Genomic DNA, 17884 nt, shown 5'->3' on the forward strand with positions numbered 1-17884 from the left:
TGCAAAAAGCAGGGAATAATAAGAGCTGAGCAGTCGGGAGCCAGAAGCCTTCATGTTTAAATGAAGTAGACTTATCACTGTCAAAAGCCAGTATACGCAAGAATCCCCTGAAGAGCTCTCAGAAAATGCAGGCCCCTTGGCCTTCCCTTCAGTGATTCTGATACAGGAGGTCTGACGTGGGGCCCAGGAGTCTGAATTCTAAGAAGCATCTAGGCATTGCTGTGCAGCTGGTCCAGGTCTACACTTTCACAAACACCAATAGTCTTTTCCACAATGTCCTATCAGTTGCTTTCTTTGTGCATAAGAACACGTTTCCTTAGGCAAGAGATTAAAAGAGAAGAAACAGAACTTTAATCCTTAAGCTTGGTAAACTTTCAAGGTAATTAAAAGAGACTGGTTACTTGCTGGAAAACAAAGTATTCATACATCCATACACCATGGATTGAGTAAAACATCAATCACGTTCAGGTGATTTAACATTTCTCTGAGATGGAAGAAATTCAATGACTGAGTGAAAGGCATCAGGCAAACTCTCTATCACCTGGAGTTAGCAGCTACAATAATATTCCAGCCACCCATTTTGAAAAGGAAGCTTGGAGGAAGAACACATAGGACCACTATCTTCAGGAATGCATTCCAGGAAGGGTTAAATAAATCACATCAGAATATAGCCTATTACCACTCCACATAAACCCAGAAAGGGGTTGGGGTCCAAGGTGATCTAATATTTTCATAAATAACTCGAAAGATGGAGTGGGAATTATGCAAATCACACCATAGATGATACAAAAATGGCAGGGATGGCAAATCTGTGGAGAATGAAATTTAACTACTGGGCAATGTCTTTAAATTTGCCTTTATTGAATCTTGTATATTGAAGTCACATATTATTGGATCTGTTTTTTGAGACTCAATGGGACCAAATGCAGGTGATTTATGGAAGAAGGAATAATCAAATGCATAAGTAGAAAAGAGCATGCACCTGGAGAGGCATCGACACCAGGGCTGGGACGGGCTCCAACTGGTAAGTTGTTGAGAGGGTGGACAGGGCATAAATAAGGAAATACGTCTGTTGCTCTTTGAGCCACCTGGACTTGATGCTGCTTCCTAGGAGTGTCATGCTTAAGTGTAGACCTGGAAGGGAATTCCGAGCAGGGTGCCATAGAGACTATGGGGTGGGGTCCTAAGTCAACCAAGAACGTACGGGATGTTCAGAAGGTCTCCCAAATGGACAAAGCCCTAATGTGCCTATTCGTTGGGGGAAAATGCGCAAACGACAAGGGGACCTGTAGGAGAGAAAATTTTCAGCTCCTATTAAGGAAAAACACTCATTCGAAGCACAGCTGGCATCTTGGAAGAAAGGGCAGCTTATGGTAACACCATCCCTGGGGATCCCTCGAGGAGGTGGCCAGACACCTCTCTACTTAGGATGCATTAGAGATTATTAAAAGCACTCCTTGCCCAGTTTGGGGGTGGGGGGATGGGCCTCGTGACCTCTCCAAAGGTCATTTCTATCCCAAAGGATCACATGTCTGAAGGGCACCAGATAAAAATAAAGTCTATTAATCACCGAGCTGCCACACAATTTCCTAAGACAGCCAGAACAGAGAAGGGCAATCGACGGTGGCCCCTGCTCCACCGAGAGAGGGAGAGGAGGCAGCACGCATGCGGACAGAGCCAAGAAAGCAGCCACTGAGACTTCCAGAAAGCCTGCCATCAAGTCTCCCAGGCACTACAGGGCACAGAGAAGGCGGGAGAGAGCCTGCGGGGAGGGCATCGGGAGAAGCCAACGGCACTGAGAGCCCCAAAACGAAGCCACGGGGGCTCAAGAGAGAGCGCGTGATGCAAGTACTTTGCAGAAGAGGGGTGCCCGGTAAGAGAGGGACGCCCCCAAAGGGCACTTCATGGAGATGATCCACAAGGAGGCAGAAGTCAGAGGCAAAGGTGGGAGGAGAGGAACTGGGAGGGGGTGAAGTCGGAGAAAAGGGCACACAGGTGTGTGTGTCTGGGAGTCCATGGGATTATGATTGGCTGGGAATCCAGTGAAAGCTGTAGAGATAGAGCAAAAAGGGATCTCACTGTCTATGGTAGCAGACAATCACATATGAAGATAAAGCATTTTAAAAGAGGAACAAAGGGCTGGGCATGGTGGCTCACACCTGTAATCCCAGCACTTTGGGAGGCCAAGGCAGGGGGATCGCTTGAAACCAGGAGTTCAAGACCAGCCTAGGCAAGACCCCGTCTCTACAGAAAATTTTTAAAACTTAGCCAAGTGTAGTGGCACTGGCCTGTAGTCCTAGCTGCTGGGTATGCTGAGGCAGGAGGATGGCTTGAGTCCAGGAGGTCAAGGCTGTAGTGAGCTATAATCCTATGACTGCACCCCTGTACTCCAGCCTGGGTGACAAAGCAAGAGCCTCTCTAAAACAAATAAATAAAAGAAGAATACAGTAGCAATGCCCCAGTTCCAAAGCAGTTGTTGGCATTCTTGATAGATGTGCTGGTCAAGCCAAACACAGCTGGAAAACCCAGGGGGGTCTGAGGGCCCTTCCCAGCCCATGGCCTAGAGCCAGTCTCTCAAGGGTCAGCAGGCTTGGGCTTCTACCTATCAGAGCGAAACTGAACGCCATGTAGGAAGCAAGACCCAGGCCAAGGTAGGCACTTCCTGGTGCTGCCAAAAGGCATCAGACCCCATGCGCTGCTCCCTCCTCATCCTGGATTGTAATTGCTTTGGGATGGAGACATTACCTGCAGGAGTTGTCTCGAGAATGGCATCTGCACGGAGTATTAAGCAGCCAAATAGGGGTCATGGAGTTTGAGTTATTCTAGCAAAATATTCTCCAATCAGCTGTCACCCCATCGGACACAGAACAACTTTTTGAAATCAAAAGAGGCCACTGAACAGGGAGACAAAAGACACCACCCCCAGCCCGCTCCCTGGGTGCCCCCCTCACCTGGCTCTCTCCCTGCCTTCAGGGAGACTGCAGACCCTGGCAAGATGGGTGGGACACCCAGAGGGAGCCCCGTGCCAGGGTCCAGCCTCGACTGTTTCACTGCCATCCTCACTGCAGCCCTTCCCCCCTGTGGCAAAGCTCTGCATCCTCAGAGAGGAGAAGATGGCAAGCAAAGATCATTAGGAGTGTGGTGGTGAGGGCTGCCCTCCCATGGAATGAGCAAATGGTACCCGGTACCGTGCGAAGATGACGAGGGCACATGTTTTCAATCCGCCACTCAGTGCTCTGCTGTCTGGAGCTGACCACATCCCTCCTCAAGCTGCAGGTTTCCAGAGGTCCACCCACTGCCCTGGCTCCCTGCAACTCGCCTCCCGTGGGCTCCCTAGCTCTGTCTGCAGACCCTAAACTCAGGAGCCAGCCAGGCAGTCACTTGTCCAAAAGATGTTTCTGAAGCAAGCAAGAAAGGCTGGAGATGGATCGAGGGCCATTTATTAAAGTAAGTCATCGTCATAGAAAGATTCATAACTTGCCCTACCTAGGACAGGAGAGAAAGAGGGAAAGGAAATTAAAGGGAAACAAATGAAAAGCCACGACGAGCCAAGTACCTTTGTCGGAGGGTTTTGAGTTATGCTTTTGTTTGTAACTCTCTGAAATACAGAAAGAAATAGAGGATGAATCTTAAAGGAGACAGAGCGTGAGAGAGACAGCCAGAGGAGAGCCACGCAGGAGGCATGGCAGGAGGTGGGGGCACAGAACTGAGGGTGGGGGCCACCCCGGCTGGCTTCCCCTCTGCAGAAACCCCCCCAGAGCAGCAGCAGCCCAAGGAAGTGGTGACTGCGGTGGAGGTGGCAGGCGGGTAAGCTGGGGTGCGGACAGAGAGGAAGAGGCGCGCACACACTGAGGCTGGCAGGCGGACGGCCAAGGAAGCACAGGGAAGGGGGGCCCTGGGGTCAGGGGCAGAAGAAGGGAGGTGGGACCGGCCCATACTTACTGTCACAGACGTAAGGTTTGTCGTGGTCTTCCTGAGAGGCGGCGTCGTGCCTCCTCCTGCCCCCCGCAGAGCCACGAGCCTGGGGAGACATTGGGGTATGGGATGCTTGTTACCACGGTCATCACTACGGCTCTGGAGCATGCTCTCTGCAAGCTCCTTACACCATCTTCATCCCAACTTTTGTGCCAACACCAGTCCCATCTTACAGGGGAGGAAACTGAGGCCCAGAGGTCAGGCGACGCATGCCCCAAATCACTCAGTTGCTCACCTGTATCATCTCATTAAATCTTCACAACTCCAAGAGGTGGTTTCTACTAGGGTCCCCATTTTACAGACCAAAGGACTGAAGCGATAGAGAGGTTAAGTAACTTGCCCAAAGTCATTCGGCTATTCAGGGCAGCCGTACTGAAAAGTCCTCCCCTACCAAATTCCCACACACTACTGTGCCACTGAGGCCGCTTCCTCCAGCTCCTTAGCCTCCTAGCCTCACTGACACCGCTGAGGATGACAACCTCAGGCCCCTCGGCTGACCAGCTGATGCGTGTATCAGGAGCAAGGCCTGACAGGGGCAAGGAGGCATAATTGCAGTTGTCTTCCTAGGTTCCTGTGTCCACCCCCCAGTGTCCCAAGAGCCAGACTCTCCTGAAATCCAGGTCCAATGCACTAGTGTAGATAAAGGGGAGCTCCTGCCACCACCCCAGGCTTGGCCTACTCAGTAGGGGTGGGCTTTGGCTAATGCCTCCCTGTGTGGTCTGCCTTGGGCCTCCAGCCAGTGATGAAGACCTTGACCCTCATGGTCTCCTGGGCTGGACTTCTGATACCACCAACCTGTGTGAATCTCCCAGACAGGGTCAGCATGACCCGGGGTGGCAGTGGAATGAGCTCTACCTTCAAGAATCAAAGAGCCCAGTCAGAGAGGTTGCTGGCAGCTCTGCAGCACCAGGGCGGTGGTGACAAGAACACGGCGAGGTTTATTTTTAAACCTTTGTAAGTCCCACACTGGTCACGTGTGTCATTCTTTGGTAATGAGTAGCAGTCAACTCCCAACCATGGAAAGGGCCTGTGGGGGTCTTTGGGGACAGAGAGGAAGGGGCAGCAGGTGAGGAATGAGACCTGACAGCAGCCTGGGGTCCAGGGGAAATGGGGCAGCCCCTGGGGCCTGGCTTGGAAAAGTGGCCATGGGGACTTGGTGGTTGAAAGGCCTGGGATACTCTCACACACACGCTCACACTCTGTGCACACACACTCCGTGCACACACTCACTGGGGACTTCACAGTGGAAAGGCCTGTACCCTAGGCCTGCAACACACACACTCAGAAAACACACCCACTTCCCAGTCAACACCACCTGCCAAGCTACCACCTCTGTCACCTCCTCAGCTTGTCTCTCTCCAAAACAAATTCCACTTCCTCCCTCCCTCCCACCGGTTTCCCTCCCCACCTCACCCCTGCAGCGCTAACAGCCAGCAGCCCTCCTCCCTTCGCCCTCATTACTCAGAGTTGACCCCAAGAGGGATCTGTAGGCTCTGGCAGTCACCCCGGGCACTGACAGGCCTCCTGCCTGCCCGCACTGCCGAGGGTGGTCACCCTTAGCTGCCCTCCCCCTCCACACCCCTCTGGGAAGCCAGGGACAGCTTGACATGTAGCCCGCAGCCCTGTCACAGCCGCCTCTGAGCAGGTGAAAGCAAGTCAAGCAGAATGACGAGGCAACAGCAGACTGGGGAAGGGGCTCTGGGAGACTAAAAATACCTCCGGGGGAAGGGGAGGAGTCGAGCAGAACTGGAAGCATGAGGGCTTCTGGGGGAGCTGCCAGCAGGAAAGGGAGGGTGCTGTGGGAGCCAGGTTTTCATCTCCTGCAGCAGGGCTGACCAGCAGAGTGACTCTGTGTGCCATACTCCCTTTGCCTCAGTTTCCTCAATGGCAAAATGGGGATCGTGTCTATAGGGCACTGCGAGGAACATGCAAGGGACTCTTTCTGAAGCAGTAACACTCTTAGGGTCCCTCAGAAGATCTCAGGTTTGGAAACTCAGAATCCCACTTGTCCTGCTCAAATGTCACCTCCTCAGAGAAGCCCTCCCTGACCAACTTATATCCACTCACACCCTCTCCATCGTTCTCTTTCCCCTCCCGTTTCATCATGGCACTGAGCGCTGTCTGGCATTAGATTATACCTGTGTTGGTTTACAAGCTGATTTTGTCTCCCCTACATGGAGAGACAAACATGGTGAAGACCATGTTTATTGGGGCCACCACTATTCTCAGGACCTGGCACCGGGCCAGCCACATAAGAAGCACTTAATAAACATTTGCCAAATAAATGAATCAATCAGGCAGGCAGCGAGTCAGTCACTTCTGGTTCTTCTTCTTCATTTTCTGTATCCAAATATTGTTTCTTCCTTCCAAGGCCATCTAGGCTTTGCATTTCCTTTCCATTGCGCACCCTAGTCCAGGAGCTCATCAACTGACCCCTGAGTGGGTTCAAAGAACCCACTCAAGGGGATCTACCTCCACATTGCCCCCTAGTCCACCCTAACGGGGGATCTACCTACACACTGCCCCCCTAGTCCATCCCACAGGACTTTCAGACCATTAGACAAAAGGATGAAAGACAGGAGCCCATGGTCATAGGTTCATGCATTCACACGTTCATTCAATCATTGCCATCTACAACCCACTTACACAGCCAGTGGCAACCTAGTGCTGATCCCCTCGGGTTCAGCCCATGATCACGCTCTCCTCTGCCCATGCACATCTGATCCAGGCTTTGACCTTGCTAACCTCCACTCCTCCAAGAATATTCCTCCCACCACAGTAAGGAGTGAAAAGAGCATCCGCTTAAAGTCAGATAAGACACAGGTTGAAACACCAGCTACATGTCTTGGGCAAGTTACTTCTCTAAGCTTTAGTTTTCTCAACTGTCAAATGAGCACACCAACACCTATATAGCAGAGCTGTTGAGGGAGTTTGAGCTGAGAGTGTGTGAAACCACAGGGGACAGCACTAAGTCCACAGGAAGCACTCAACACAGTATTTCCCCCCTCCTTGCCTAGGTTGATCTCTCTCCTCTGAACTCCTGTTGCCTTTGGTTAGTGCACAGTCATGCACCTGCTGTTTCTAATGGTATCATGGGTATTAGCATCTTCTTCCCAGTTTGATTCTAAGGTCCTTGGGGGCAAAATGGCATGCTATACTTTATTATGACCCCCTAACACTTAGCACATAGCATGCAAAGCTCTTTTGCATATAGTAGCTCAGTTAATTCCTACAATACCCCTATGAGTTAGACCAAGTAGTGTTATGATTCCTATCTGGTCCTTGACCTGTCCACAATCCCAGGGCCAGCAGAAGGAGCAGGACCTAGGTATCCAGGCTCTGTTATAGAAAGCTTTGAAGCTGACCAGCCAAAGGAAGCCAATCCTCCTTCCCCCAGAACTGCCCACCCTACTCCCCTCCTCCCTACCCCTATCCCTACACTGCTGGGCCATGGCAGCCATGAGTGTACCACATGGCCCTGTCCCACTGGCCACAGTTGATTTGCTGGCTCAGGAGTAGTCACCTGATCCAAGCTGGGCCAATCAGATTCTACCTCCAAGGAGTTTGGAATTAGAAAACAGTGACCCTAGTTAGTATAGGCCACTTGAACTGAGGGCCCATACATTCAGGAGCCTTATGGGGCCATGTACTCATGAAAGCAGGAAGAATGAAGGAAGGAGAAGTAGAGGCCAGAAACTACCTGGGTTCCTTACTGTTTCCCAACGCTAAGTCCCTGCCACGTTCCTGCTCTTCCTGTGGTTTGGATCTTCAAAGGTTGCTCAAATTTGGGGCAGTGGCCTGGCAGCTTTTCAAATGCTTCCCATTTTTATTAAAGCTGAAAGACCCTTGACTAGGACAGACTCGGTCCTAAGCAGAGAGCTAGATCTTCTATACCAGTTGTTCTCAGTGTGGCCCAGGAATCCTGGGGGATCCCTGAGTGTCCTTTCAGGGACTCTGCAGTGTCTAAACTATTTCATAAGAGTCCTACAAGATGATTTGCCTTTTTCACTCTCACGCTGTCATAGGCGTCCAATGGAGTCTTCCAGAGGTGACGTGACATGTGATGATGCTGTCACTGTGTGTGTATTCTCTAGTTTAAAATTTGTTTTATTTTTCTTTTAAATCTTTTTTATTGGGCCACCTCTTAAATCACAATAGGTGTAGAGAGACTCCCTTTTTAATTTCTAAAATGGCAAATACCATTAGTGATATGAATATTACTGGTTATAACCTGAATAACAGCCTTTAGGGGCTCTCAGTATAAGGAATTCCTGAGATCAAAAAAATTGAGAACCACTGCTCTACGCCCTTGCTTTCTTTTTTTTTTTTTTTTTTTTTTTGAGACAGAGTCTTGCTCTGTCGTGCACGCTGAAGTGCAGTGGCTCAATCTCGGGTCACTGCAACCTCTGTCTCCCAGGTTCAAGTGATTCTCCTACCTCAGCCTCTTAAGTGGCTGGGATTACAGGTGCGTGCCAGCTCACCTGGCTAATTTTTTGTATTTTCAGTAGGGACAGGGTTTTACTGTGTTAGCCAGGATGGTCTCAATCTCCTGACCTCGTGATTCACCCGCCTTGGTCTCACAAAGTGCTGGGATTGCAGGTGTGAGCCACCTCACCTGGCCTGCACCCGTGCTATATAAAGTGTAGTCCTGACACCAGCAGTTCCAGCATCACTTGGGAGCTTATTAACGAGGCAGGAGTTCAGCCCCCACCCCATGGACATACTGCATCAGAATTTGTATTTTAACAAGATCCTCAGGTGCTCCATATGCACATAAAGTTTGAGAGGCACCTGAACACCATAGTACATAAATACTTCATGATTGACTGATAATTGATTAATTGCTAATACTCACATGGATGACTCACAAGAATCTCATGAATTTTAAAGAGCTTTGACTTCTCGGGCTGAAGTTACCATAGACACAATCATTAATTGTTGGGCTTCCCTCACTGCTCAGAGAATACCCATTATCAAAGTTCCGAGAGTTATGCCCTTTGCTTGCATCCTCCTGATAATATCTAGGCAGTATGAAGCACTCGAAACTTACTGATGAAGAAACTGAGGCCCAGGGTACTTATACAATTTGGCCGCCATCACAGAGGTTACCTAATTCACCCAGCGTGTAGTAAGTGGTGGAGCTGGGATTTGAACTCTCAGGGTCTAAGTTCAAATAAAGCAGAGCCTATTCTGTAGCTACCTTAGCCCTGGCCTCCTCCGTGAGCACACAAAGCACCTGGGGGCTTGTCAAAGTGCAGACTCTAATTCTAATTAGTCTAGTGTAGAGTCTGGGCTTCTGCGTTCCTAACGAGCTCCCAGATGATATGAATGCTGCTATCCAGAGACCACACACAGAGGTGGCAAGACTTAGACTGCCGCTAGGTTCTGACAAGAGAAATGGACATAGTTGTTCTCTAGTGCCAGCAGTAGCTGGAATATACCACTTTAAAGGGTGGACAATGAGCTGGGCATGGTGGCTCATGCCTGTAATCCCAGCACTTTGGGAGATGTGGACAAGAGGATCGCTTGAGGCCGGGAGTTCCAGATAAGCCTGAGCAACGAGTGAGACCCCCCATCTCTAAAACATAATAATTATAAAAATAAAGGGTGGGCAAAATAGCTGAACTGAGGCTGTGAGTGCAGCAGCTTCACACACCCCAGCACAGGAGGCTTGCCCACAGCCTTCTGGGTCCTTCCATGGCTCCCCCCGTGGGTAACATGTCCACAGTGTCACTGTACAACATGGAGCCATTCAGCTGCTGCTTGGCCAGTATCTGGTGGGCCCAGAGCCAGTCTAGGCTCCATCCAGCTCCCTCACTGTGTTTGGGCCTCTCTCATCTCCCCTACAGCTGAAATATGACTTTTCTTTCTCTTTTCCATCATTCAGTCATTCATTCAACAAGCTAATCATTGGCTATATGCTGGACCCTGGGCCAGGCATGAACTCAGAGGAGAAAGCACAGACCTGTGTTCAAATCTTAGCCTCTTCCTTACTAAGCTGAGTGACCTTGAACAAATTGCTTAACCCCCTGGGAGTAATAGACCGACTTATGGAAATGGAAGAAGTTCTGACCAATAGAAATACAATGTGAGCCACACTCATCATTTTAAAATTTCCAGCAGCACATTTTTTTTAAAAAGAGATAGGTGCAAATAATTTTAATAATATATTTTATTTAACAATATATCCAAAACGTGATAGTTTTATAATTTAATCAATATAAAAATTAATAATGAGATGTTCTGCATTCCTTTTTCATACTAAGTCTTCAAAATTTCATGTATATTTTACATTTACAGCACATCTCCATTAGGACTAGTCACGTTTTGAGGACTCAGTAGCCACATGTGGCCAGCAGCTGCCATAATGCACAGTGCAGAAATAGAGAAGGTAATCTAAAGCACCTGGCACAAAGGCATCACTCTCTATGTGGTAGCTCTTGATGTACAGAGCCCATCACATTGCCTGGTTCACAGGAAGTGCACAGTAAATAGACATGGTTGCAGCGACTGCTGATGTTTTCACAGACACCAATTCATATCCACTGACTGCAAGCTCAATCTTCTAAATGTAAAGTGAGGAGAAGGTGTGAAGAGGACCATTTCCCACACTCGAGTCAGTTTAGTTGGGGTGAGAGAAGGAAAGGAAGTGGGTCTGGACATGCACAGCTCTTTGGGAGTTCACAAAAGGCCCAGGAAGTCCAAGCTCAAAAGTCTCCTTTAATAATGGATTTCGATTTTCTTTTTAATACCCTCCCCTCCATGAATGGGTCTAGGCCAGTTTAGCAATGGCTGCAAAAATCATTAAGTAAAAACTTGATGAGGAACTGTATAAGGGAGAGATCAAGCTGATAACACTCAAATCTACTCATGAACTGAAACACCACTCAAAGCAGAACTGGACAGGATATGCCCCTGATGTGATACGAGAAGAACCGATCACCGCCTAGGAAGGATTTTTGCCTCCCCGCAAGAAATATCTGTACACACATACACAAACACACACACACAAATACACACATACACAAACACACACACACAAACACACACACAAACACACACACACATACACAAACACATACACAAACACACATACACACAAATACATACACAAACACACACACACAAATACACACATACACAAACACACACACACAAATACACACATACACAAACACACACACAAACACACACATACACAAACACACACGCATACACAAACACACACACACGCAAACACACACATACACAAATACACACACAAACACACACATACACACACAAACACATACACGCAAACACACACACGCAAACACACACACGCAAACACACACACACAAACACACACACACAAACACACAAATACACAAACACACACACGCATACACAAACACACACGCAAACACACACATACACAAATACACACACAAACACACACATACACACACACAAACACACGCAAACACACACATACACACACACGCAAACACACACATACACAAATACACACACACACAAACACACACATACACACACTGACATACACAAACACACACATACACACACACACAAACACATACACACAAACACACATACACACAAATACACATACACAAACACACACACATACACACACATAAACACACACACACACACCTTGAATCTAAGCAAGTTTCTAATCAAACTACCAGTTTTCGGGAAACACAGAGGATGGAGAAGACATTAAACACCACCCTCCCACCACTTCTAGAATGTGAGAAGTTCCACAAGACGAACAACCCAAATTCTTCAACAAATTCATGGCATGGAGAAAAAAAAATGTGTGTGGTGGGGTGCAATACAGAAGAGAATACAGAAGAGGTATGCTGTGGAATCCGAGAGACTTAAGTTTCAAACAAACCAACCATAAAACGGCATTTTCTGACAAAGGGGGAAATGATAAGGGACTAGACAGTAGGTATTATAACTATTATTTTATTAGGATAATGATATCTGTTAGAGACACACACTGAGATATGTGCCAGTTAAACGATAAGATGTCTAGAACTTGTTTTCAAATACTCCAGAAAAAAAATCAAACTAACATAAATCAATGAAAAGTAGGAGAAAAGAAGAGACGAGCCAAGGTAGCCGAAATCTTGCTAAGTGACGAGGCTGGTCCCAGCTGTACCAGAGGTGCACCATCAGAGAGCTGCCCGCCCAGCCCCCGCGCAGGCTGCACAGCCCCGCACTGCAACAGGCTGGGCATCTCAGCTCAGTGTGTGCAGTACTGGCCGACGTGCAGCGGCCGCCTGGGAACTTGCTTCTAATACAGTATAAAGCCCTGCCCCGGAGCTCCTAAAGCAGAATTTCTGAGTGGGGTCCTGGGAACCTGCATTCAGTAAGCTCTCTCGGTGACACTAATGTCTGCTGAGGCATGAGAACCATGAGAGTGGAGAGCCCTGCCATGATTATCGTTGCCTGCAAACCCACAGAACGCCCAGGACTAAGTGCTTATCCATGGGAGGGCTAAGAGTCCCGCCAAGAGCCTGAAGGGGTGAGATCCTCAAGCCTGAGAGTTCATTCTCCAGGTGGACAGCAGCAGTTTACTTCTGGAGGTCCCCCTCCACCTGGTTATTGTCACATGCCCTTGCAGACCCCTGACGGCCACCACAGAAAGCCCCGTCAGGCGTGAACTCTAGATTCAACCTGAATACCTGGAAGTGCCTGACCAGTCTCTTGTTTTTATTCCTTCCACCTCGGTTTCCCCTCTGCCCTTCCGCAGGCTCTGGCTTTTTTCTTGTCCCATCCCAGGACCCCTGGGATGGTCTCAAGCCTCCAGGGCTCATGCCAAACCCACTGGGAGCCACCAGCTGCAGTCCCCTGCTACCCCAGGAAACTTATACTCTGCCTAATGAAGCATAACCCAAAAGCAGGTATCCTGACTCTATCATTCTGGGGTAGCACTAGGGACAAGGCAGGAAACGTCCAGCCTTCTTTAGTAACCAAGCAGTGGTGACAACAGGCACATTCTCCTCATCTTCCACCCTCACCCTGATCCCACCCTTCAGCCCTCCCCAGACCTCAGCACCCACTCAGGGCACCCCCTCTACTTCCACTCCTCCCTCTTGGGATCAGAGCTGTTGTGGAGTTTTCTTCTTTGAGCGTTCTCCATGTCAGACCATGGCCATGATCTCCATCTAGCTGCAGTGGAGATCAGTATTTGGCCGGGCACCCCAGCCTCCCTCACCTCTTTCCTCGCTCATGTCATCCCCAACTTACCCGTCCTCTAGTCCTGTTCTTTCGCTTGGGAATATCCTCTTCTAAATCCTCTTCTTCATTCCCTTCTTCTACATTTTCATCATTTTCCAAAACCCTCTGAAATGGAAAAAAAAAAATGGAAAAGGTGAGAAACAGAATGCAAAGGGAAAAACCGTCAGAGGGTAATTTTCAGGGTGTTCTGATTTGTTGTTATTTTTTAACCAAGTGAAGACACTGCCTTTGCTTGGGCAGTTGGGCCTCCAAAATGCTGCCTGGAGTTTGAACTCTTGGCACTACCAAGGCTCTCCTAAGCCCTTGGGCCCCTTCCAGACAAGTCCTCCCAGAACACTGACCTTTTCCATTCTTTTGCCCAAGAAGAGTTTTCTAACAAGAGACTATGCTGGTAGGGGCCCTTTTCTATGTGGGGCCAAAATGTTTTATCAAAACTTACTTTTGTAAATGTAATGTTTCCTTTTGTTCCCAAAGGGCCACCTCAGAAATATGAAAATGTTTCTCCTTTCCCTGCCATTCTGGAACCCTGCCCTGTCTGATGAAAACAAGTAACTTCCTGTTCATCTGACCAGATTTAACACCAATGTACTGTTCATAATAAGCCACTGCCTTTTTTTTGCTTTTTTTTTTTTAGAAAAATAGACTTTTATTTAGTACCCGACTTGTCATGAAGCTTAAAGATCATGAATTTGAAATTATCTCTCTCCAGCAACCCGCCAGTCACACTGCAACATAGAATCCAGTTTCCATTTTGCAGGTGAATACGCTGAGGCCGAAAACAGTTTTGAGTGCTCCAGATTATCCAGTGAAGCCATGACCAAAGCAAGGTCAGGTTCATCGGCTCAGCGTTTCCTATTCATTTCTCAGTACGGCGGCTGACAATTCCAAGATGTAATCTGGCATACTCTCCATGTAGGGGCCTAAGCACATCGCTCCCTTTAGAGGAGGGGAGGAGGTAGGATGTGTTCCTCTGGGTTTAAGGGAGGGATAAAAGACTGTGGCAGAGGACACAGCCCCACAGTGGGAGTAGGAAAAGAGGGAAAGGGCATGGAGCTCACTGGGCTCCATGTCACGGGGCCTAGAGGGTTTTCTTTTTGTTGTTGTTGTTGTTGTTGTTGTTTTGAGACAGAGCCTCACTCTATTGGCCCGGCTGGAGTGCAGTGGCACAATCATGGCTCAGTGCAGCCTCAACCTCCCAGGCCCAAGCAATCCTCCCACCTTGGCCTCCCAAGTAGCTGGGACTGCAGGCACATGCCACCATGCCTGACTTTTTTTGTAGAGATGGGGGTCTCACTATGTTGCCCAGGCTGATCTCAAACACCTGGGCTCAAGTGATCCTCTCACCCCAGCCTCCCAAAGTGCTAGGATTACAGGCATACCATGCAGGTGAGCTACCACACCTGGCCACCTGGGGGATTCTTTATGGGCTTACTGTGTGATCTAGGGCAAGTTATCATCTCTTCATGCCTCAGTTTCCCCAATTACACAATAGGAATTCATTCATTCTATCTAAAGCATTTATCTAGTGCTGACTACACGGCAGGCTCCATGCTAGGTAAGCTGCAAAATGGCTACAGTCCCAGCCCCAAATGGACTTTCCAGTCTAGGGAAGGGAGGACAGATTTAAATAATGTGCATATATTATCATATAATTACAACTCTTCTCAAAACAGTGGTAGGCAAGTTCAAAGTGCTAACAGACGGTGTTAGGAGGGAGTTTTCCCTAATCCGAGGGCCAGGGGAGGCCTACACGAGGACGTGAGCTGAGGGAGTTGAGATGTGGAGGATGGACAAAGGCTGGCCTTGTGACTGAGGACAGAGGGGAGGGAGAGAAAAGGGTCTAGGCAGAGGAAACAGCATAAGCAAACTCCCTGAGGCAGGCGGAGGAGCGTGGCTTGTCCAGGGAGCAGAAAGGCCAGTGTGACCAGTGCTCAGTGGCTCAAGGAGAGATGGCATAAGATGGAGCTAGTAAGGGGAATAGCTACCATATTACACAGGGTAACCCCATCTCCTCTTCCTTGTTGTGATGTCAAAGATCACAAACATGTTGAGAAGGCTGAGAGAGCAGCACGCACTACACCGTCATCATAACCATCGCTGTTTAAGCCGCCTGCTGGATGACACCTCTGGCCTGTCCTCAAAGCAGGGAGCCCAGGGGTGAGCCACAGGCAGCGATCTTCCACCACTCTCCCCTGGCTAGAATGTTCTGCTCTAAATCACAGGGATCAGGACACTTCTAGTCACCCAATCCATCCAAATAACTCAAAACAGGCCTAGTAAATTCTTCTTTGACTTCTCTACTAAGTTTATTTGGGAAGCCACCAGCTGACAGCATTTAACTGGTCTCTGGGCCAGCCTTAACCATCTAACAGAGAAAAAGTATTGTCTGCTGGACATGACCTCTGGCCCACAACTAGGAAATGTCAGCCCCCATTCACAGTATAAGTCTCTTGAGCTCCTGACCTGGAGGCGGGAACACTAACAAAAGCCGACCGAGTGACAGGTCAAATGCTCTGCAGCCTTTGGGGCAAAGACACAGTATAAATATAAGGTCTGGTTATGACCGTTGTTGCTGTTCGTAGAACCATCTTGCAAACTTTCCAGGTCTTGAAGTCACTTAATCATGGTAAGTTCCAAGTGCCTCAAATTTAAAGGTCATTGCCTCTGGCATCTCGGTACAACTCCGACTCTCATTTTTCATTATAAGGGTATTTATTACCCGCAATATGGACTCTGGGTTGGAAGGTGAAAGACTGGTGGGGGCAGCTGAGCTAGTCCCCAGAGTGTCACATGGCCTCCATGTCTGGGAGTAAACTGACTTCTCTTTTCCCTGAGGCTCCATCCTCCCTCTGCCCATCAGCTTCCCTGTGACTCTAAAGTCTCTGTCTACGCCCCAGGCCTCGGATGTGATGGCAGCAGACCCAGTGTGTCTGCATTTCCTGCGATGCGGCCCTGTCACCAGAAGCCTCTCGACGTAATTCAGGAGGAGCCAGGAGTCTCTAACAAACAAAGCTTGTTTCAGAGCTCAGGAAGCGGAGGGGCAGTTCTGTATCAGGAGTCGGGGACGGGGGCGGGGTGTCCAACTACAAAGTCAGCTGATCCCCCCAGTAACAGACATGCATTCCTTGTCCAAGGACATTATCTGGAAAATAAACACATTTTAAAATAACTTTTCTCCCTGTTACTCTAAACAGTCTTTATGGTGATAACAGTGGTTTGTGGTTGTGTTTAAAAAAAAAAAAAAAAAAAAAAAATCCTTTTAAAGACTACATTATCTCTGGCCTGGAATACTGCAAAAATCCCTGATCTCCCCCCTTCCATTGCTGGCCCTGCATCCAATCTCTTCTCCACGCAGCAGGCAACAGGATCTTTATGAAATATAAATTCACAGCCCTGATCAAAATCTTCCAAATGGCTTCCTTCTTTATATCACATGGAACCAAAAGCCACTTCCCTGTCCTGTGGGAACTGGGTGGTCTGGTCTCGGCTCACCTATCGAAGTCCTGGGCTCTTTTCTCCCTGGCACAATACTCCGGCCACACAGGTCTTCTGTTCTTTCAACAAAACCAGCTCTGGCCTGTCTTGGGGCCATCACACCCACTGCTTCTCTGCCCAGAAAACTCTTCCCCAGGACCATCACTTTCCGGACTCTTCTCATTCCATAGGGTTGAGGTTAAATCCCTCAACTCAATCAGGCATGGTGGCTCACACCTGTAATCCCAGAACTTTGGGAGGCCGAGGCGGGCAGATCAGGAGGTCAGGAGTTCGAGACCAGCCTGGCCAATATGGTGAAACCCTGTCTCTACTAAAAACACAAAAAATAGTTGGGCGTGGTGGTGGGCACCTGTAATCCCAGCTACTCAGGAGGCTGAGGCAGGAGAATCATTTGAACCTGGGAGGTGGAGGCTGCAGTCAGCTGAGATCGCGCCATTGCTCTCCAGCCTGGGTGACAGGGCGAGACTCTGTCTCAAAAAAAAAAAAAATCCCTCATTTTCCTCAGGAACTCTACTCTGATACTGAATCTTCATACTGTTTGTTCTCATGGATTTTATCCTAAAATGCAATTATTTTATTTGTATTCCTTGTTTCCTGCCTGTGTGTCACATTAGAATGTGAGTGGAATGGACAGGTCTCTCTTGGTCTCTGTGTCCCTAGCACCCAGCACAGTGCCTGCACAGAGGAATCCCTCATGAAACTTTGGTCAAATGAATGAATGAATGAAAAAGCATAATCCATTCTCTACATGTGTATTTTAATAATGCAAAGTCAATAAAAACACTAAACTCATTTGACTTATGGTCCTGGCTTTGTCTTCTAGCACAGCAGACCCATGCACTGCACTCAGCAGACCTTCAGTTTACATCTGAGATGATGGTGGCATGATGAAGACAATACAGCACCAGCCCAGTGCTGCATGAGAAGAACTCAAGCCCACCACCAGCTTTAAAGGGAAAGGGACCCGTGTCCCCAGAGCATCAAGGCTCTGGGCAATGGCTCTGCCCCATTCATTGATTCTGTCAAATTACATGAACTGAGCAAAAAAATACTCTAGCAAGTAACACACAGACGACAGACCTTGACTTCAAAATCTGAAAGTCACATACACACACACAAGGAAGAAAGCAGTAGGTGGCTTAAACACCAAAGGCAAGAAGAG

The 17884-nt window shown here is 48.5% G+C and overlaps 1 protein-coding gene across 8 annotated transcripts in view; it reads right to left on the reverse strand.

Moving 5' to 3' along the window:
• The window catches only part of DPF3 (double PHD fingers 3), a 292122-nt gene that overhangs the window by 106808 nt on the left and 167430 nt on the right, over positions 1–17884 (reverse strand). For all 8 annotated transcript variants that reach the window (XR_001887453.1, XR_001887454.1, XM_017882782.1 and 5 more), the window contains 2 exons: positions 13237–13332; positions 3943–4021 (listed from right to left, as the gene is read on the reverse strand). Coding sequence is in view for 6 of the 8 variants with exons in the window: in XM_017882782.1 (XP_017738271.1) it covers positions 3943–4021; positions 13237–13332 (175 nt within the window). In the remaining 2 variants the exon portion in view is untranslated. The remainder of the gene's footprint in view (positions 1–3942; positions 4022–13236; positions 13333–17884) is intronic.

The sequence above is a fragment of the Rhinopithecus bieti genome, unplaced genomic scaffold (assembly GCF_001698545.2).
Source record: "Rhinopithecus bieti isolate Rb0 unplaced genomic scaffold, ASM169854v2 scaffold_13259, whole genome shotgun sequence".
Taxonomy (NCBI): Eukaryota; Metazoa; Chordata; class Mammalia; order Primates; family Cercopithecidae; genus Rhinopithecus; species Rhinopithecus bieti.